The sequence below is a fragment of the Eleutherodactylus coqui genome, chromosome 3 (assembly GCF_035609145.1).
Source record: "Eleutherodactylus coqui strain aEleCoq1 chromosome 3, aEleCoq1.hap1, whole genome shotgun sequence".
NCBI lineage: Eukaryota > Metazoa > Chordata > Amphibia > Anura > Eleutherodactylidae > Eleutherodactylus > Eleutherodactylus coqui.
Genome location: NC_089839.1, coordinates 88337783 through 88360506, shown reverse-complemented (window position 1 = coordinate 88360506; position 22724 = coordinate 88337783). Strand labels below are relative to the sequence as shown.

The 22724-nt window shown below is 42.4% G+C and overlaps 1 protein-coding gene across 2 annotated transcripts in view; it reads left to right on the top strand.

Moving 5' to 3' along the window:
* The window catches only part of RIOX1 (ribosomal oxygenase 1), a 45269-nt gene that overhangs the window by 10847 nt on the left and 11698 nt on the right, over positions 1-22724 (top strand). For both annotated transcript variants that reach the window (XM_066595843.1, XM_066595844.1), the window contains exons 7-14: positions 2032-2139; positions 5657-5691; positions 6863-7041; positions 9809-9913; positions 15618-15759; positions 16579-16699; positions 20912-21011; positions 21186-21272. In XM_066595843.1, coding sequence (XP_066451940.1) covers positions 2032-2139; positions 5657-5691; positions 6863-7041; positions 9809-9913; positions 15618-15759; positions 16579-16699; positions 20912-21011; positions 21186-21272 — 877 coding nt within the window. The remainder of the gene's footprint in view (positions 1-2031; positions 2140-5656; positions 5692-6862; positions 7042-9808; positions 9914-15617; positions 15760-16578; positions 16700-20911; positions 21012-21185; positions 21273-22724) is intronic.

Here is a 22724-nt window from a genome sequence, read left to right as displayed (position 1 = left end):
CTGTCAAAAAAGTTTGGTACAGTGTTGGCCAGTAGAACAAAATGTTATTTCTCTCTGCAAGTGCAACAAAATAGTCTTGTAGATATGATACATTTTATTGGCCAACCAAAAAGAAATGATATTGAAAGTGCAAGCTTTTGAGACTGCTTGGGTAGAAAAAGGAAATTGACAACACAAAAAAGACTACATGGTACATCATCTAGTCTGTTCTTACAGTGTTTCCTTGTTAGTTCTCTCTTAGGATAGATATGTGCTTAGTAACTAATCTCAGATTTTGCCCCCTTGTTCTAGTGTTTTGATTCCTCATACAAACACTTTCCTACTGAACCTTATTTATACTCTTTAGCATATTTAAAAGTTTTGATCATGTCCCCCCTCTCCCTTCTTTCTCCCGGGCTACACAAATTATGTTCTTTAAGTCTTATCTGTTAAGTCTTGTTCTTGAGACCTTCCACCGTGTTTGTAGCCTATTTTTGGTCTTGCTGTATTTTATCAATGTCTTTCTGTTGGTGAGATCTCCAGAACTGAACGCAGTATTCGGGATGTGATCTCACCACAGCTCTATACAGTGGGATCACAATCTTCCTCTTTCTACATGTTATACTGCTGAGCTCCCTACTTGCTTTCTATGCTGCCTGACTGCACTGTAGATTTATTTTGAGGCTGTCAAAAATCTAAGCCACTAAATAAGAGATCTGATATGATACTCAGTCTTAGGATTTCTTAAGTAGGCTCGAAAGCTTGCTCTGTTAACGTCATTTCTTTTTCGTCATCTGTTACAAGCTATCATACCTACCAGATTGTTTATCATGTACACTGCCTGCGCCTACCTCCTGCCCCTGTACCTTTTGTATCACCCCCCACCCCCTTTTGTTTACAAATAATTTGTATACTACATGTAACTTTGGTAATTTTTCTATTGTTTGTGTTCCCCATGTGCCTCGAAAGCACTGCTGAATAAATTGGCACTATACAAAAAAGATTATTATTGACTATATATTTATATTGACTATTTATTACTCTGATGTTTTGTCATAAAATAAATTCAAGATAATTCGAAAGTACCGATCAATAAGGCTGGTTTCACAAGGGCGACAAAATCGTGTGATTTCTTTTTTTTTTTTTTCTCGCGATCTGACAGTGCTACAAATTGAATGTATGTGAAGCACATGCTTTCCAATGGGTTCCTTCACATTAGCGTTGTGTTGTAGCCTGCTACATTGCGAGAGAAAAAAATCACGAGTTCCTGAATATTGGTGTGATGCAACTTTTACAGTAGGAAGTCCTACTGTAAGAGCCCTACAATAAGCCCTAACTGCAATAAATAAATACATCACCTAACAGACGCTGTCAGCTCCGCCACAGTTCTCCTCTCAAGTCCCCAACACTTGTTTGAAGTTTGCTGTCAGCGCTTCCTGGATTGGAGGTTCAAAATCCGTGCCTCCAGGAAGCACTGCCTCTGATTGGCTGAGCTGTGGTGCTCGATTAACCAATCACAGCCATTCATTGAATGACTGTGATTGGTTCATCGAGCGCTGACTCTGATTGGCTGAGCTGCGGCACTCAAAAACCAATCGGAGGCAGCGCTTCTGGAAGCGTTGCCTGAAGACAAGTGCCGGGGACCTGCAGAGCAGAAGTGCGGCGGAACAGACTGCGCCTCTTAGGTGATGTTTTTCTTTTTTTTTTTTTTTTTTTTTATATGCAGCTAGGGTTTATATTTCAAGCCCCCCCATCCTCCTCTCCTTTTACGGTTTGTGTGGATATCCACTTTTGATATATATATATATATATATATATATATATATATATATATATTTTAGACTTCTCTAAACTGAATGTAATGTACTGTGCAGAACAAGTGTAGCAGATAACTAGATGCATTGCTGATATTCTACAAATCATTGAGGGAAAACGGTGTCATTACTTTCTGGCCAGATTTTAGTAACATCTTTGATTCCAAAGAATAAAGGATAATTATACAGGTTTGTTTTATGCTGCTAGACTACTTGACACCTTGTGTTTTTTCCACAGGTACCTCACCCCGCCAGGAACTCAGGGGTTTGCACCACATTATGATGATATTGAGGCTTTTGTGGTTCAGTTGGAAGGCAAGAAACGCTGGAGGGTCTACAGCCCAAGGTGAGTGCTGAAGTGCTGGTAAGGCAGAATAAGCATTTAGCTACATCTCTGCGCCTGTCTCCGCCGGTTTTGAAGCGGTTCGACCACCGGCATTCCATTGCAGCTTCCTCTCCCCATAAAGAAGAGTAAGGCCGCAACGGAAAAAAAACAAAGAATTGACATGCTGCGGCTGTCAATTTTGCGCCACATCGCCGGTTCCGCCAGGCTTTGCCGCGATGGATTGGCCGCTCCAATCATGTCAGATGGCTGGCTATTCCCGGGATTAGGAGCCGCGGGCGGATTTGCCGCACGAATTTCCACAGTAAATCCGTCCTATGTGAACCCAGCCTTATGATTTTTTTAAAGGGGGGAGGAAAAAATGAAAATGGGGGTGGGTGGGAAAGGGCCCCCTCTTTAAGGGGTTAAGCAAGCACTGCAGATCTCTAAACCTCTACTAGTATTAGGACGACATAGAGGGGCAACCCCCTCTATGAACCGGAGTGAGGAGTCCCTCAAAGAGCGGCTCTTTATTTGGCATAGCCCTCCAGTTTGTAAGTTACAAGATCAGTTGCACGTAATACTCATGGAACCTACTGTGGGGAAAAAATCTGATTAGTACAAAACCACGTGTATTACATTGTATTACGGATATTGCTGTGGACTCGACTGCAGATTTCACATGTTGCTGATTTTAACCCCTTAATGCTACAGGACGTCCTGACATGGTGGTAATTAATACATCACGGCATAAGCTTACATCCTGCTGATGGCTCGGGTTCAGAAGTGAGCCTGCTCTTATAGTGGGAGCCGTCTGTAACTGATAAGCGGGGATTGTTGAGAGTGCGCGGAGGACCAACAGCTTGCTATGGCAACCAGACGCCAGTCACTGGTGGCTGGGCCTGCAATGGGCTACGATTGCTATTGTGAGCGATTAGCCATTGCAACTTTTAAGCCTCATGTCCACGGTAAAAAGATTATTTAAAATCCGCAGCATTTCTCCCGCACACGCAATCCGCGCCTCAAGGGTAAAATGACATCCGCAGGTATTTAACTACCTGCGGGTGTCCAATGCATCCCTATGGGGTGCATTGGACACCCCAGGTAGTTAAAAAAAAACGCGGCATGCTCCATTTTAGTGCGGGTCTCCTGCGGGGACAGCTCCCGCAGGCTTCTATTGCAGCCTATGGAAGCCGTCCTTTCTGCTTTCCGAGCGCAAGAGAGCAGGAGTTTAAATTTTTTAAAAATGGAGTGCCGGCGCATGCACGCTGCCGGCTTGCCAAGAAGATCCGACCGTGACGGCGGGCAGGTCCGCAGTGTCCGGGCAGGTGAGTAAATTCTTCTTTTTAGCCTCATGTCCCCGGGAAAGGAGAGACCCGCTGCGGAATTCTCCATGAAGAATCCGCGGCGGGTCTGATTTTCCCCGTGGACATGAGGCCTTATAGTTAAAGTCCCCTACAGAGACATAAAAAATGTAAAAAATAATAACAATGGTGAAAAAGAAAAAATCCACACTTTTGCACGTTTTCCCCGTTTGTATTAAGAAAAACGGAGGCAATTTTCTTATTTCGTGCATTTTGCCTCCCAAAAAAACTCTGTAAAAGTGGTCAAAAAAGCTGTATGTACCCCCAAATGGTAAATGAAAACTACAGATTGTCACGCGAAAAACAAGCCCTCGTCTATGGAAAAATAAAGAAAAAGTTATGCGACTTTAAATCTCAATAATGTTAAAAAAAAAACTATAAATAAAAAAATTGTTTTGGTAATATTGGAATTGTACCAGCCTGCAGAAAAAAAATTTATCATATCATTTAAGGACTACTTTAGATGAACGTATTTGTGTGCGCTATACACAAAGAATGGAACCCCTTGATTTTCATTGGGTCTGTTCACATTTTCTTTTTTTGCACGCGTAAAAAATTGGACTTGCTCTATTTTTGTGCTCATTTGTGCACCATTGGTCCCTACAGAAGCCTATGGGAAGTATGCAATTCAGTGAAAAAAAAACACTTCTAGACCTCATTATGCTAAATAGCCTTTTAAATCACTTCAGGGAGGTGTCCCACACCCATGTGAGCATACCCTGCATGTGCAAATAGTACAGTAAAATGCGCGGATACGTGAACAAATCTCTCCGTAGCGCAAATACATTGCGCTGAAGTGTGTGCAATTACGCCCCCCCCCCTCTGAAAGAGCACTTATGCTGCATGATTTACGCCGTAAAAAAGCAAAAAAGTCAGAATTGAGGTTTTCTCTCCCTGCCCTCCAAAGAAGATTAATAAAAGTTTTACAATATATTATATGTACCCAAAACTGGCTGTGTCAACAGAAAAATGGTTTCCAGTGGGTTCTTTCTGGCTATAAAATATTGCTAATGTGAATGAACCCATTGGAAACCACGGGCTTCACATACATGCGTTTTGTAGAGATGATTTTGTAGCCTGTGTGAAAGAGGCCTCATAACTCCACACCATGTCAATCCCATGTGGACATACCTAAACCCACAACTGTCAGCTGTTATCTGTCCCAGAATCTCTTCTATGTAAGAACAGGTTGCCTTCATGTGACCACTAGAGATGAGCAAGCACGCTCGGATAAGTCAGTTACTCGAGTGAGTCTCGCTCTTCTCGAGTAACTGCATTCTTGTCCAAGTGTGCTCGGGGGTGGGGGGGCAGCGGGGGAGAGAGTGAGAGAGATCTCTCTCCCTGCCCCCCCCCCCCCCCCCCAGCACGCTCGGACAGGAATGCAGTTACTCGAGAAGAGCGAGACTCACTCGAGTAACTGACTTATCCGAGCGTGCTTGCTCATCTCTAGTGACCACCCTTTTAACCCTTCCCAATACAGTTTCCCTGCCACCCACACACTCCCCAGCTCTTATTTATTATGGGTGGGAACAAAAATTGTGGATTCCTTGGAATTAATCAACATGAACACATTAAAATGTCATCATGATGATTTTATTAGAGTACTATAAATTACATATACAGGGGGTGGGCAAACATTTATGGAAACACTGTACGAAATGCATGCCTTAAGTTACGTGGGATTATAAATCATATTTCAATAAGACATGTAGAGGCAGATTTTAAATGGAGGTAATATGATACAGATGCTGCCGGGTAGAAGTGAACATCTGCCCCAGTAACAAAGTTCCATGGGTCAGGGGTTTGAGCCACTCAGTTGCTGGTACCAGCTGGCTCCCAAGATCACCCAGAGCAGGGCAAGAGGTGAGGTAAACACAAATTTGGCTCTCAGCCAGGCAGGGTTCAAAAGGGCAGCTCAGTGCTAATGATTAAAATCCCATGCATTTTGTAGGTGTTTCCATATTTCTGTCTATCCCCTGTATGACATATAATTTATATATTATTATATATGTGTAATATACATTTTATATATATATATATATATATATATATATATATATATATATATATATAATATATAATATATAATATTTTACACTATACAGGAAAAAGTTACTTGCATCAAATTTAAAATGTAGTGTGTTTTTTCTTTTTAATGACTCTTTTTGTTGTTGTAGGAACTCATTGGAAATGCTTCCTCAGTTCTCAAGTGGTAAGGACCAGCCTGTTTTATTGCATGGATAACCTTTTCTTACAATGTACTACTGCGTTTCCCTGAAAATAAGATCTACCCTGATTTTCGGAGGGGACTTGAAATATAAGCCCGCCCCCCCAAATAAGCCCTAGCTACACTAGATTTTAAAAAAAAAGCTGCAATACTAGCAATACTCATTTAGCTGGCAACGTCTGGGTCCCCCGCGCTGGTTTCCGGCGCTGCAGCAGGCTGCCGTGTCCTCCGTGCTGACAACATTCTCTTCCTGGTAAAACAAAGCTTTGAATACCCCTTCTCCAGCAAGTGAGTGCTGTGATTGGATCACGAGCACCGCTGGCTCAGCCAATCAGAGCCTGCGCTTGATCATTCACAGCCATTCAGTGAATGACATTACTGAATGGCTGTGATTGGTTAATCGAGCGCCGGCTCTGATTGGCTGAGCCACCTGTGCTCGTGATCCAATCACAGCACTCACTTGCTGGAGGCGGGGTAGTCAAAGCCCCGTTAGTTACCAGAAAGAGAATGCGGTCAGCGCGGAGGACACGGCAGCCTGCCGCAGCGCCGGAGACCAGCGCGAAGCATCGGGGCGCTGTCTGCTAGTTGAGTATACAACACCCCCTGAAAATAAGATACTACCTCTTTTGGAGCAAAAATTTATATTAAACAGTGTCTTATTTTCGGGGAAGCACAGTAGTTGAAGGGCTCGGATTTTCCTGCCGGCTGCAATGTGGGGCATTATGATTGCTCTGCCTATTTTTTTTATTGTTATATTTTGTGTTACATAGTTTTTGTAATCTCCCTCAGGCAGTGACATAACTAATTCACACTTCATTGACTACAATCATTTTACTATCACTTGGTGGTATTCTTCAGGTTCCTGTGAGGTTCCTATTTCGAGTATTTATTTCATTCTAACTACATTATTATATCTTTACGAATGCATTCAGAACTCCAGTGCGGGCGAGTGCCATGCGATGGCTCTTAAGGTCCCATTGAAAAGCATGGGTGAGGCGTTCTGGGGGAACGCCAAAAGATAGAACGTGCTGCAATCTTTATTTATTTTTTACATCTTGGCATTAGGTTTCAGCTATGTATAGACTTTTAATTTGCCTTGTTTTGTCTCAGTTTCTGATCCAATAATCTTATAGTGAACTATATTTATGATCAACAGTTAACTTCAATGATGGTGACCTTGGGGAGCCCATTCTAGAAACCATTTTGGAAGCTGGAGACCTTCTATACTTTCCTAGAGGGTTCATTCACCAAGGTGACTGCCTTCCTGATGAGCACTCCTTACACATAACGGTTTCTTCATTTCAGAGGAACAGTTGGGTGGACCTGCTGGACAAGGTAAGAATAGTACTTGACAACATCATCTTCATTACATTGGTCCATCTATGAACCACTTTTGGTAAATCCAGTAAGGGAGGTCGACAAATGCCACTTAGATTCCAAATGCATTTTACTCTTCTGGATGTCCCTTTACGGGAGGACAGTTTTTTAAGAATTTGAATCCTTGAGAAGTGAGTTTGATAGCCTTAAAGGGGTATTCTCATGACTGCTAGGACATGCCATCACTTTATGATCGTCGGGGCGCTGGAACCCTCAGAGTCTGAGAATGAAAAACACCACAGTACTTATTTATTGCTGCGTCCCATTCTTTTTTTCTTGCACTAGTAAAGTGGTCCTGTGGCAGTTCCCAAATTAAACGGTAAAGTGCAGGCACCACTAATTACCTAAAATGATGAGGTGCACAAGTCCCACACTAATGAATGCACAAACAAAAAGTATATACACTTAGTAAAAATAAAAAAATCCAGCCCCTAGAAGAAGTTGTCTCAGGCAGATATGTAAATGATGAGAGTTGTGGGGTAATTAGATGAACAGTCTTGCCACGTGAGGCCCTAAAAGTGGTTCCACCCTTGGCCTATAAAAGGCTCTTTGAGGCTCCTTGTGTGCAGTGACCTCTTCTTCCACTTGTGTGGACCTTTTTGACCACTAGACGCCTCTACGACGCAGAGAAGAGACTTCACCCAGTTACCAGAGTCTGAGAGGGGCGCATTATTGGAATGCGAGAAGCTGGATGGTCGTATCAACAAATTATCCATCAACTGGGCCGATCTGTCCAGACTGTAAGGAGGTGTTGGGACCAGTGGAAGTGTGAGGGCATGCAAGGAGGATTGTCTGATCGTCCGACAAGCTTGAACAGCTCCAACACTTTCATTGTTCACCATCAAGATACATGACCCCATCGTTACATCCCTGTGTCTGTCAGAACCATTTCCAGACACTTGGCTGAAGGACATTTGGTCTCACAATGCCCATTATGTATACTGCCTGTGACACCCACGCACCGTCGCCTCTGTTTCAGGTGGTGTCCTGAATAACAAACCCGGACTGCTACAGAGTTTGGGCCAACACGGACGTGTTCATGACTAGAGACCTAGGGATGAGTACCTCAGTCCTGCCTTTGTTGTGGAGCGGCACACTGCCCCCACTGTTGTGTGATGGTCTGCGGGGCCAACACATACTACAGTCCGTCACCCCTAGTAGTGATACAAGGGACAATGACGGCTCAGCGATATCCTGCAGCCACGAGTATTGCTCAGCCGCACACAGCAAGCGTGTCACAGGAATACCTCCACAACATTGTCACCTTCCGTGTCCTGCCCGGTCACCAGATTTATCACTAGTAGAACATATATGGGACCATCTGGGATGTCAACTTTGACCGCATACAATTTTGATGCTCAATTACAACAAATGTGGAGCAATATGCCACAGGATATCATACAGAACCTGTATGCCTCCATGCCCGCCTGAATCACATCTTGTATCCAAGCTAGAGGCGGTACAACAGGGTACTAGAGCCTCCATGCCCTCCTGTATCACATCTTGTATCCAAGCTAGAGGCGGTACAACAGGGTACTAGAGCCTCCATGCCCTCCTGTATCACATCTTGTATTCAAGTTAGAGGAGGTTCAACAGGGTACTAGAGCCTCCTTACAAGGGCTCAGTTTTCTGCAATAAATTATCCTTTTGCCCTGATAGTATAATAAGTTATATCAACGTTAGTATCGTACAGAGAAAGTTTCATTCGATTTTGACAACTTCTTCTAAGGGATATATTTTTTCTGACGATGTAGATGAAAGAATGAGAAGATACACTTAAACTAATGTAAGGGAGAAAATAAAAAAATAACACATTTTATTAACAACCACATACTAATTAAAACATTTAAAAGTCATAAGATCGTTTCATATGGGGGGAAAAGAACACTCCTATAATAAAGAGTGACTCCCCATACATTGACCCCACCACCACCACCACCACCAAAAAATAAATAAACACATTACTTGCAAAAGCTCTGGAAATATGCTAACCCTTCACTGCATTTTGTATCATATATTATACAATACACATATTTCCATATAGTTAAGGGAATGGTTCTGCCTGTCAACTGCATGGTGTAACAGATATAAGACACTCCATGGTATTATTACGTGGTTCTCAGAGCAGCCACTAGATGGCATACTCGGTCACTTGCAGATTATATAGAATAGAATTTGTGTCCTGTTTTTGGAAGTTCATGCAGTGAAAAGTTTAATGTCTGGACTTGTGCACATATACATACATGTACTACATTTTACCAATATGATGGCTCAAATAACTCATATCTTAGTGTATCAGCCTGAACCCCCCACCCCCCCCAACCCACACACACACACCCTCACCACCACCCGCCTCCTTCCTGCTCGAGTGAATTTTCTATTGGTCTGTGGGTTTTATATGTGCTACTAATGATATGAGTTACTATGTTTTTTGTATTTTTGAATTTTTATTTTTTTTTTATTTTTGTCTGTTGCAGTTCCCTAGATAGCCAGTTGGCTGCTGTGCAGGGAGAAATTAGAAATGCACGTAGCTCTAAATTAGCACTTTAGCGCCCCTCATTGTCAGAATCTGAGGACATCCCAGATGTTGAACCCACACTGATCTAGAAGTAATTCTACATCCCAGTTATATGGCATCCTGGGGACGGAAATATGTAGTTGTGTTTTGTTGGCATTCGTTATGTAGAACTTCCTGACTGTTTCCCTTGTAATGACCTTTTGCCAGCTCCTTCCAGCTGCCCTGCAGATTGCAGCTGATGATGATGTTGAGTTTCGGAAAGGGCTTCCCCTGGATTACCTTGATTACATGGGCGTACAAAATACTGCGTCAGTAAGTAGATTTTGTGTCTGTTTTCACCTCATCTCTATAATTAGCAGTATTGTCTTTAGAATGAAAAAAGTGGAATAAGGATTTTATTAAAGTTTTCTGGTCTTCAGTTTTCTAATATTTTTTTTGTAGATAGTAATAAAAGCATAAAGCAATGTCAAGCTGAGTCTGTAAGTGTCTGCCGTTAAGTGGAAATTGAAAACCACAGGTAGCCAGCGCACAAATGCCATTTGTTCTACTGTGAAGCATCAAGTGACTCATTGTTTTTCAGGTGTCTTCAACATATAAAGGCATTCATGGTCAAGAAATTGTATTTTATTCTGTAAGGGCCAGATGAGCAGAGAGATGAGGTAAAAACGTCAGAGGATCTGATCCGCCAATAGTCTGCCTGACCTCAAAGGGAACCTGTTGCGGTCCAACGGCACTGTAAACTAAAGGCCCATTTAGACAACGATTGTCGCTCAAAATTTACTCAAAAGCTTTTGAGCGATAATCGTTGCGTGTAAATGTGTCCATCTTTAATTTTTCTGCCGAACGGGGACCTTCAGTTCGGCTTGAAAACCGTTGTTCCACAGAACAGCTGATAAGACAGACCGCACGCTGTGCTCTGCGCGCGGACTGCTGAGAACAGCTGATTGCATTGTCTCAGCTGTCAGCCTCGCCGGCAAGGAATTTATTCAGAGAACAGCTGACAGTCCATTGAATGAATTCAGCTCCCTGCTGCTCAGACACTGCTAATTGGTACTAATAGGCATTAGTACCAATTAGCAGTTATGCAAAATGATCGCTCAAAAGCCATCTTTTAAGCGATCATCTGTGTATCTAAATGGGCCTTAAGTTATGGAGCGCTTAGTGACGGGGAGTCAGGTGATTTATCTTTTATAAAGTCCGCGTGCCGCATGAAATGTTGACCCTTTTCAGATTACCGTGTGCATACTGTCCTATACAAGTCTGAGGGAGAGCATAAGCACGGCCATCTGAGGCGAGTCAGGTTTTTGTGTCGCGCATTGGACTTTACCAGGTGGGTATAAAAAAACATCACCCGGCTCCACATTACTTCCCCTAAAGGCACCATAACTTAGTTTATGATGCCGTTGGAATGTGACAGATTCACTTTAAGAATAAAATAAAAGGTTTTTCAAGAACTGTTGATGAGGTATCTTGAAGATGGGTCATTAATAGTTGATCAGTGGGGTTCCACTAATTTGGGAGGGTTCCAATGTATTTGCAGAGAGGCAAAATACAAAAGAATTTCCATCTATATCCTCTCAACCGATCTAATATTGATGATCACAATTGTGAATTTTACTATGATTTAACCCCTAATGTAAATTTACATTGTGTAGATGGTACAGGATCCGCATCTGGACACAGCTGTGACTGATTAACCATCTACATGTTGCAATCAAAGTACGTCGTGGCATGTAAAGGGTTTTTAGAGGGAGTATGTGCCCCCTCTGTGAAGTCATTGGCACTTTACTATGTACTCGCGGAGGACCAGTGGATTGCCACGGCAACTGGACACCATGCACTGTTGTCCAGGCCTGTCATGGTCTGTGATCACTGTTGTATGCATTTCAGTATAAAAGTACTCGAATGCATTATCATAGAGATCATAGCTTTTAAAGTTCAAGTCCCCTACAGGAACATAAAAAAATGTAGAAAAGAAAACACTCTACCTCTGTATGAAAAAAAAACACATTTGGTATTATCGTATCCGTAACGACTTGTACAATAAATTGAATACATTTATCGTGCACGTTAATAATGTTAAAAAAAACTCTTAAAAATGAAGGCAAAATGCCTATTCTGCAGTAAAAGTGGTCAAAAAAGCCGTGTGTACCTCTAAATTGGCCATGTGAAAAGTAGCAAATTATAAGACTTGCAAAAGTGGAAAAATAAAAAAAAATCTTTTAAAGGAGCTTGAATGATATTCTCCCTTTATACAGTCAATAATATCTTGTGTTACTGGAAAATAAATTTATGTAATTTACAGGTCCTCTTGGACAGTGAAATGTTCCGATCTATAGTGACATCATAGATTCTGTATCCCAGGAATCTAAAGGTGACTTTACGCATCATGTACGCCACATTCCCGCTATGCCATGTGCTCTTGATGGGAGAGGAGCAGAAAGTGTCCTCATGTGGTAGATTTGTTGCAGTTTTCCGCAGTAGAAAATAAGTCACAGAAAAGGAGTATCAATTAAAAAATTACAGTAGGCAGCCATACTTGCTGGTATACTGATACAGAATACAAGGGCAGGTATAGACTCTATATCTCAGCATGCAGACGAGCAAATTGCTATATGCAGGAGCGTTAAAATAAACTGATGAACGACCGCTCATAAACCTACCTTATATTGTGCTGGCTGTTTAGTCTTATCCCTGCACATAGATAAGGCATACAACGGGTGCCAAGTCCCATAGATACATGTAGTGCACCATGCAGGCTTACAACCTACATGAGTTCAGCCAGCTGTGTGCACGCGCTGTGCCATAGGGATGAATGGAAGGGCACGCGCACATATCCATCCAAAAAGGGTCACGCTATGTATGTGTGTGCAGCAATTTTGAGCGGGGGCACCATGCTGGAATGGGCCTAGAGAGTATGAAACGCTGCTCCCCAGGCTTCCTTTTCCCTTACCCTAGAGTCCTGTAACATAGTTTATGGAGTTCACATGTAATGACAGGTTCCCTTTAAAGAGATCTGGGAGATTCCTGTTTCCTGTCCAGTTTGGAAGCTGTCTTTCTCATGGGTGTTATCACGGGCTCATGGAGAACTGATTTAAAGGGGTTTTTTGGTCAAAAATACTATTGATGACCTATCATTGGGATAGGTCAAAAATACTACTGATGACCCATCATCAGGCTAGGTCATCAATAGTTGATCGGCCAGGGTCCGCCGCTTGGGACACCGATCAGCTGTGCGAGTGCAAGCTGTCAGCGCTGCAATAACAGAGGTCGGCGCGGAAGCCTCAGTGCCGATCTCCTATGTAGTGGCTGGTGCTGGTAACTGCAGGCACGGCTCTCATTGAAAGTGCCGGCCACTACATGGGAGTTTGGCGCGGAGACTTCCACTCCAAATACCCAGAGGTCGTAGCGGACGCCAACCATGCCAACCTCCTGTGCAGTGGCTCAGGCTTGTATCTGCAGGCACGGCTCTCATTGGTTTCAATGAGAGCCGTGCCTGCAGTTACCAGCGCCGGCCTCTGCATGGGAGGTCGGCATGGAGACTTCCACTGTTGTTGCGGCGCTGGCAGCTTTCGCCAGCACAGCTAATCGGTCGGGGTCCCGAGCGGTGGCCCCTGGCCAATCAACTATTGACAACCTATCCAGATGATAGGTCATCAATTATATTTTTGACTGGGAAACCCCTTTCAATGGTAGGTAATCTTATTTTTACATTTCAGACATTTTCTTTCTTGCATTTTCTTAAAGGACCACTCTGTGTATTCCAGCCCCTTCCCTGCAATGCAGACCCCTGTGTGATACTTTTCGGGCACCATCTAGTTTCCGTTTGACATCCATCCTCTGATGCATCAGCACTGCATTAGCCGAGGCTATACCATTTTGGGCTGCTAATGGGACACTTTAATTATGATTATCTTTTCTAGTCTTCTGAATAAGCTACAGATCAAAAGTATGCAGTCAGGAAGATGAGCTGTGATCTCCTCTATTATAACTGTGTGACAGGAACTGTGCGTTCATCATTGGTAACTGGAACAGGGGTGTCTGTGTTCCCCTTTAAGCAATTTCTGTGGTAGGGATCATGTAATAGCATCTCACAAACTGAGAATTTTACTAGAAAACGAATCTATAACCCCAAGTAAATCTGAACTGGGCAGATCTGAGATCACATGACTATCTGAGGAAAAACATACTGGCAGATAAAGGCCTTATGTCCACGGGGAAAATCAGGCTCGCTACGGATACTCCATGGAGAATCCGTAGCGGGTCCCTCCTGCCCCGCGGACATGAGCGCTGAAAATAAGAATAAACTTACCCACAGCGGACCGGGCAGGTCTTCTCTTCTTCACGGCCAGATCTTCTTTCTTCGGCCGGCGGATGTACTCGACATGCCGTCAGCGTGCTGCGCACATGCGCCGGGCACATCCGCCAGGCTGAAGAAAGAAGATCCGGCCGTGAAGAAGAGAAGACCTGCCCGGTCCGCTGCAGGTAAGTTATTCTTATTTTAGGTCTCCCACGGATCCGGACGGCTTCCATAGGCTTCAATAGAAGCCTGCGGAAGCCGTCCCCGCGGGAGACCCGCACGAAAATGGAGCATGTCACGTTTTTTTTCATGCTCCTTTTTTTTTTCTTTTAAATTCACTTTTATTGACCATCCGCGGGTATTTATCTACCCGCGGGTGGTCAATGCATCCCTATGGGATGCGGATCCGCATGCGTGTGATCATATTTTGCCCGTGGACATGAGGCCTAAAGCAAACATCAATATCCAAGGTAACACTAGCTCACATATATACTACGTTAGCTACATAATGATTCAATTTTAAAAAATCCCCGGAGTGACCTTTTAAGTCCGACATAAATATCCTAATCACAACTCACTGCGTTTGAAAAAATGTCACAAACCAAAAGACTTTGTAAAGCAACTTTTCAATGCTTTACAATAGACTTTGAAGTGGCTGCAGTGTATTTGATCTCCAAGATAAGCTTTTAAAAATGCCAAGAATTATGCAGCAAAACTGTATGTGATTTCGGCCTTAAAGTGGCCTTCCGGTTTAGTAAAAACAAAGATGGCCGAACTTCTCTACCTGATGGGCACTGTACATTAGTATGCATTGCTAGTTTAAGGCACCAAGAAATCTTACAGATATGATACCTTTTAATGGCTAACAAAAAGAAGTGATGTTATAGCTAGCTTTCCAACCTACTCAGGGTTCTTCCTCAGGCTTATCAAGCCTGAGGAAGAACCCTGAGTAGGTTGGAAAGCTAGCTATAACATCACTTCTTTTTGTTAGCCATTAAAAGGTATCCTATCTACAAGATTACTTGGTTTCTCTTGCTGAGAACAATCACATTTTACTGGCTAACACTGTGCCAAACTTTTGTCTTTTTAGTCTAAGACACTAGGTGCAGTTCTACTGGCCAGTGTTACCCAAGTGAGTGACACTGGTCAACTACAGTAGGTGTAGTGACTAAGGCTCCTTTTACATGGAGCGATTTATGACAGTGTTCGCTCGTGCAGCCCGTTTATACAGGCAGATAAATCGTTCGCTCGCAAATCGTTTAGACGTTCACATTCACTGTACCAGAGAATGTGAATGACTAAATGATCGCTGTTAATACGCAACAATGTGTAAACAAGCGAATGATGATTATGTCTACATAAAATGAATGACAAATGAGAAGCAATTGAATTCTCGTTGGCCGTGTTTACCCTAACTATTATCCTTTAAATTTCCATGATCCAGCAAGTTTATTTTTTTGTGTGAGGGACAATCTTTGTGTGTAAATGGGCTTTTAGACTGATGATGCATAATAATGCACAGTGTATGCCAGGTAGTCAGAGAAGCGGTTTGGACATTTCTGCTTAATTGATTTATAGTAGATGCACTTTGGACTGAAATGTTGTCAGTACCATGACCGTCCCGTTAATAATCTGTTTCCTGTGGTTTATTTTTGAATTATTTCAGAAGCTTTAAGAATGTTTGTTTGCGTTTTTATCTTTTCCTTCATTGTATAGTTTAATCCACGGAGAGAGAACTTCATAAGAAAGGTTCAGGAGCTGATGGGGAAGTTGGCGGAGTATGCGCCGGTGGATGCTGCTGTAGATCAGAAGGCTAAGGCTTTCCTGCATGACTGCCTCCCTCCAGTACTGACACCCGGTATGATCTAGTTATGCTTTTTATACCATGTGTTATGTTCCATATAATTTTAAAGGGGTTTTCCGTGGAAAATACTATTGATGATTTATCCTCGGGATAGGTCGTGAATAGTTGATCGGCTGGTGTGTGCCCCGCTCAAGCCCCTGACCGTTCAAATAGGCAGGCGCATGCTGTCAGCCCCGCCGCAAATACGCTGAGGTCAGAGCGAAAAGAGTGACAGTTTCCGCGCTGATCTCTGTGTAGTGGCCGGCGCTTGTAACTGCAGGCTGGCGTCTTATTGAAATCAACGTGAGCTGGGCCTAGAGCCAGTTTACTTTCATTGTTTACTATTTTGCAGTGGAAAAAAGTTTAGATAAATTAATATTAACTTGTACAGCCTTGGTAGGAAGGGTATCATTTCTCCTTGGGGAGAGCACCTGTAAGATGTGAGCAGACTTATAAGGCCATCCATACTCCTCTGGGAAATATGCAAATAAGGAAAATGAAACCATGCCTCTACATCGCCACCTTTTGGAAGGCAGGATTCCTGTAAGTCAATGTCAGACCTTTCAACAAGCTTTGTAACAATGACAGTCATTGTTACAAGGCTTGTTGAAAAGTCTGACATTGACTTGCGAGAATGCTGCCTTCCAATAGGGGGCAATGTAGAGGTATTGTTCCATCTTCCCACAGGTACAACCTGCCACGCTCTAGCCTGCACCAGATACCCTGAGATATATGCAGCTTTTTATGGAAAATCTCACCTATTACTTTGATTCTCACTGGCATATCCTGATATCTTTAATATATCACTCCCCATTGTGCTTGTGTGTTTTGCAGCTGAGGTAGACTGCAGTGTATATGGAGCTCCAGCCAGGTGGGAGAATGGAGACGTGAAAGAGTGCATCATACAACTCGAAAAAGACACACCGATACGATTTCTTAGAGGTGGAATAGCAAGGTCAGTAAGCTTAAGGGTTATTAAAGGCATGGTATAGGTGATAAATGTATGCTAGGAGTCGGAAAGTGGGGGGAGGTTTTACTGCTGGGAGCCTTAGCAGCAAGCAGTCCCTATGTGTATGAAGTGGTAGTGTGCATAAGTGACCACCACTCCATTGACTTCTATGGGAGTGACAGAGATAGTGTTGTACACTGCTATCTTAATAATGAAGAAAGCTGATTTGTTTGTATGTATTGTCAGGTGATGTGATGCAAAGGATTTTTCTGTGTTGTCTGCATGTATTACTGTAGTAATGGTTGCACAGCGGATATCTTTCCATTATACCAATAATCCTGAAGCAATCATTCTGGCCTATCTGTAAATTCTGTCAAAATAGCACACACAAAAGGTAAAAGCTAAATGCCGGTTAGCACACACCAATAGATTTAACATTCATTTCACAACTACCTGCAGTATGTCATACTGTACTATGCAACATTGTTCCAGTTTCACACTGCTGACAGGTGATGAGAAGTTATTCCACCTTGACTGGAGCAAGGTAGAGCAATGATGGGATTGGGTAATCTGGTCCTTCCTAGTTATACTTTCTTGTGATCATCAATGTGAGGGGGAGAAGATGCCTGCTTCGTCTAGGGGGCCGAGGACAATGCCTGCCCCGTCTAGGGGGCCGAGGACAATGCCTGCTTCATCAGGGGGCCGAGGACAATGCCTGCCCCGTCTAGGGGCCCGAGGACAATGCCTGCCCTAATAGATGTGATAGGATCCCATTCCAACCACAGCATAGCTATTATAAGGTTGAGTTTTCGTCCAAAATGTGTAAGTGGTCTGCAACATATGTTGTTGGCTTTGTTGTGGGTATGTCTGTAAATAAAGCTATTGTGTTACTTTAGCTAGATAATACAATTACATTAGTAAGGTAGGACTCAATCTCACTATTGGCTCTTCACATATGACTTCTGCATAAGTGAGCCGGTAGTGAATCTAGAACTACAAGTTTCTGAAAAGTGAGGCAGATACCACGTACCCCATAATAGATATTACAACGTTTCCTATATTTGTATATACTGGTTTCTGTAAAACCTTTTATAGGTCAGCTGTACAGAAGATGGGGCTTCTGCCAAGTTATATCATTTAAGTATTACAAAAATGATGTCCGCTGATGTCGGCTCAGGATTTTCTGTGCTGTTTGTTTACTTTGTATGCATTGATTTCACTATAATGATTCAATTATTTATGTATATAGCAGGAAATATTGCTATTAGAAGATCTAATTTGGGAGATGTTTCTGATTACATATTGGCATCTGGGCATATAAATGGACTCCGAACTGAAATATAGTGCACAGGAACAGGAAGAATGTATCTAAATGGTTCCTTCCAGAAGACCAATTTAATCTGTGACGGATTTGTACTTTTTGAGGACAAAAAAACGGGCAAAGTAGGGACATTAAATAAAATGAATCTTCCTCTCCTATTAGTCCAGTGATTGACTGCAACCGCGTGTTGTCAGTGCGCCGTCATCGGTGCAGTCATATAAACAAAGCCTGGCAAGGAGAACTGGCTTGCAATCATTGGTCATTTTCCATACATTGCCAGTTATTCGTCATGAAACCAGACAACCTCTTTCACTGCCCTTAATTCTTGACACAGTCCTGGGAATAGTTCCTTGAGTGATAGTAAATATCTTATAGCCTCTTCAGACTGAATGATTATCGTTCAATGTAAGCACGGCTAACTGCTGAACGACGAATGATAGTTTGTTCGAGTATCGTTTAGTTTAGGCAGGCATAAAAATCAAGCTACAATTGGTCCGTGTAAATAGGCAGTCGTTCATCTATGCTTGCCATCAATGGAGGCAGACGGCTGAAATCGTTCTTTGGACGTTCCGCCTGCATTTACTGAACGTTTATCGCTCCTTTGTGAAAGCATTGCCGAAGCTGCTGCATGCTTAAGTGCCCGAAAATCGGCCTGTTTAAAAGGACCCTGAGCTGTGTTGGCTTCTACAAAACCCACACATGAACAAACTGTACTACACAGATTAGTGCTGTACCACTCCCTATGTATTTGGGTAGAAAATGAGCACTCATAATAAAAATGTACATTTTTATTTTTTTTTAACATAAAGGTGAAGGTTTAGTTTTGCATTAAAAATGGAACTTTGAAGTAGGTTATTGAGTACTTGGCTCTTCATTATTGTAGTAATGGATAATTAATTTCCCACCGCCCCAACCGGTACCCAGAAGCAGTTCATTTCTCATTATAGTGGTGATCAGTTCCACGAAGCTTTCCCTTAGGCTAAAAGGGGTTTTCTGGGAAGAATAGTATTGATCAGCTGGGGTCCGCCACTCGGAATCCCGACTGATTAGCTGCTGACAGCGCCGCGCATATATAGGGGTCGAAGTGGATGTCGCTGCTCCGACCTGTGTAGTGGCCAGTGCTTGTAACTGCAAGCACAGCTCTCATTGATATCAGCCTGCAGTTAAAAGTGCCGGCCACTACACGGGTCTGAGCAGCGCTTCTGCTACAATCCCTGCGTATTTGCGGTGCTGTAAGGGAGCACGCAATCAGCTGATCGGTTGGCGCTCAGAGTTGTGGGCAATCAACTATAGATCACCTATTCTGAGTAGTCCGCATAGACACAATATATGGATAGATGTGGCGCTGTTTTTGGATGAAAGCAGGCAGGATGTCTTAAGGCCCTTTTACAAGGGCCAATGATCAGGGATCAATGTTCATTTTCCAAATCGTTGACCTGTGTAAACTTGTCGGTGATCAATAATTTGTCATCATCAGCATATCTCCCTGTGGAAACGGATGTGCTGCCGACAAATACAATCAGTATAGGGTAGTTCCCAAACTAGAAAAGATCTGCTGCCTCTTAATCACGGGCTCCTCTTTTAAGATTTAAAGTGGATTCAAATGTATATGCGCATTTGCACACGCAATGAGTATATGTTCATTGGGGGTTGCGCATTTGCGGAAGCAATTGCATTTTTTTTCACTGTACTTTTTGCGCATGTTAATTGTGCATGAAAAAATTGAAGCTGTAGTTCTGTACATTGAAATATCTACTTAGCCTAATTAGTTTCATATGTTCTATTTCCTTGTGCAAATGTGCAGGAGAATAGAACATGCTACATAAAGTTTTGCGAGACGGAATTGCGTATGCAAAATACGTGCTTGTGAATGAGCCCATTGAAATCAATGGGTTAAATTCACTTGAGTATTGCGTGTGCAAATACATGCACAAATAAGGGAGATGGAATAAATCCTCCACAGTGCCACCTATTGGAAGGCAGCATTCCTTCAAGCCAAAGTCAGACTCTTTATACAAGCCTTGTTATAGTGACCGGGAATTAAAAGCAAAGCCAGACTCCATGTACAGACAGCTGTTTCAGGGTTTTTTGCCCTTCATCAGTGTACAGTAGGAGTCTGGCTTTGCTATTGAGAGGCCTGGAACGGGGGTCAGAAACGCTATCTTTTAATACATGCACAAACACGGTCATGTGAATCCGGCTTTACAGGGGTTGTGGACTGGAAGTGTTTTGCTTCTACGTTGCAGTTTTTTTTAAGCGATAGTTTGCAGCTACAGGCTCGTTCACAGCAGCTTTTTTCTTTGTTTTCACTAATTCATTAAAAAAAAAAATTATTGAAAATAGAACCAAACAGAAACCATGGTGTTTTTTTTAACAGGTTCGGTAGACAGAGCTGTCAAAAAAGCACCATTTTTATCTGATTCTGTTTCTTTCCATTTACATCCATTTTTTAATGGATCTTTTTTGTCGTATTTTTAATGCACCAAAGTGAAGGCAGTAAAAATATATTTGTTAAACAGACAACAAAAACTGAACAAAACTCATTTCCATCACACATTGCCTGTAATGTAAAGGGGAAAGAAGCACCTTTCCATTCATTCTCAGGAAAAAAGCGCTGTAGTCTGCACTATTTTTTTTTTCTATTCGAGAAAAAACTGGAAACTGAACTGAGAATAACTGAAGCTCAGAAAATGCATTGAAATGAATGGAAAGTAAAGCGGAACCGTTTTTTTTTCCATTTTGTGGCTCCTGTTACGGAACAGCAAAACTGAAAACAAAACCGCTGATGTGAACGAGCACTTAGTTGAGTAATCATGATAAAGACAGAATCCTGTTCATGACTTAAAAGTCATGCGTGTCACTGATAAACTGATCCGCTGAGCTTTGCTTCTATGCAGGTTGTGCAGCAATGGAGAAGCCTGCTTATTGTATTACACGACAGAAAACTCTAGAGTCTACCACCAGGAGGCACCAAAGTCTATTGAAATAGAAGCTGAGGTAAGAGAATCTGCTTCTCCTTTAGAGACTGCTTCCACATGCTGGAGTCTGGGACACACGCCCATTGCTGTGAAAGTCAGATGTAATCACACTTTGTATCGCTGCACTGTAGAGTCTGAAGATTTGAGAAATTTTCCTTTGATGTTGTCAGTAACGTTGCTCTTTCCTTTGCAGCATGTAGAGGCACTAGAATATCTCCTCCATTGTTATCCTCAATATGTGACTGTAGAAAGCCTTCCCTGTGAGGACATGGATGTCAAGGTTAGACATAGCTGCTACTGTTCTCCTATTGCTGTTTCTTTAACCTTTTTTTCGCTCAGATGTTTCTCCTACGTTCCTGCAGATTTGCACTTCAGTAATCTAGAACATATGAGAAACATCCTTGCTATAAATTGCTCTGTCTTGGGCTCTTTTATAGATAGAGCTGTGACTTTGGTGGTGTTTTAATGCAGAGAATCAAGGCGTTAGCACAAGACACTGAAAATACTAAAATACATAAAATACTACCTAAAATACTTTCTGAAGTACAGGAGGTTGAAGCAAGAATTGCATAAATGGGTATTGTGCATCTAATATTCTGCTGGGATCACACTTTTGACCACAAATATCAAGTTTTAAGCATGAATAAAATTACACTTTCAGGTAGAATTGTATCAAGGTGCCTGGGTGTACTTATGTGATCGTTTCCAGCAAGAGAAACCGAGTAATCTTGTAGATAGGATACTTTTTAATGGCTAATAAAAATATATGATATTGTAAGCTTTCGAACCTCTCAGGATTCTTCCTCAGGCATATAATATAGATGTATATTATACCCACACACACATACTTATGACAAAGCACAGACATGGATGTAATTAGTTTGCACTAAAAGAATGCCACAACAGGATGAGTAGAGAAATAAAAGAATTAAAAACATACTTAAAACAGTCCACCGATTAAAGATGTGAGGGTTTTATGGTCTCTAAATTAATAACAATCTTTATTTATATAGCACCAACATATTCCAGAGTGCTTACAAAAACAGGGGGATACAGAAAGACAAAAATACAAAAACCTCAGTTACATCTAGTAATCAGTTGATGGAGCAGGACTCTCACCCCTACTGTTTCTAACGAGTTTAAATACTACAAATAGGGGGTGATACAGAAGGTAAAGGAGATGGAGATGTGCATGGCGAGGTGGAGAGGGAGGGATGCTATACACATAAACAATGGTCAGACTTAAGACGCATAGTGGTTGAATCGGTATGATTGCATGGGGCGATTGATGGTGGCTAGCAGGGATTGCAGTTACTAGGAAAGGGAGCATGTTATCAGTGAACTGGATCATATTTTCCTCCAGCAGGTTTCGGGGTATTCTGTAGCTTCCAAATTCTATAGTGTGCACACCTCATCGACCAGATCAGACACAAGTTATCAGTCTCATATCCAAAATGGCTCTCTGGGCAGGAACATCCAAACAGCCTCTTTTATTGAAAGACATAACACCTGCCCTTTAATGGGCGTGCAACAGATTACATCCGTAACATATAGGATTCTCATTTGTCGGATCATATAGAATCCTCACCTCCCCCTCCCCACACCTCTCTCAAGTCCAATGTACATAGGAGCCTTTGTCTTAACATGCGGTCGAAACTGAAACTGAAAGTATCTCTTTGTTGGAGAAGTTTCTGCGTTATTTAAGAAGTTTCTATGTGGGGGGCAGGGCTGG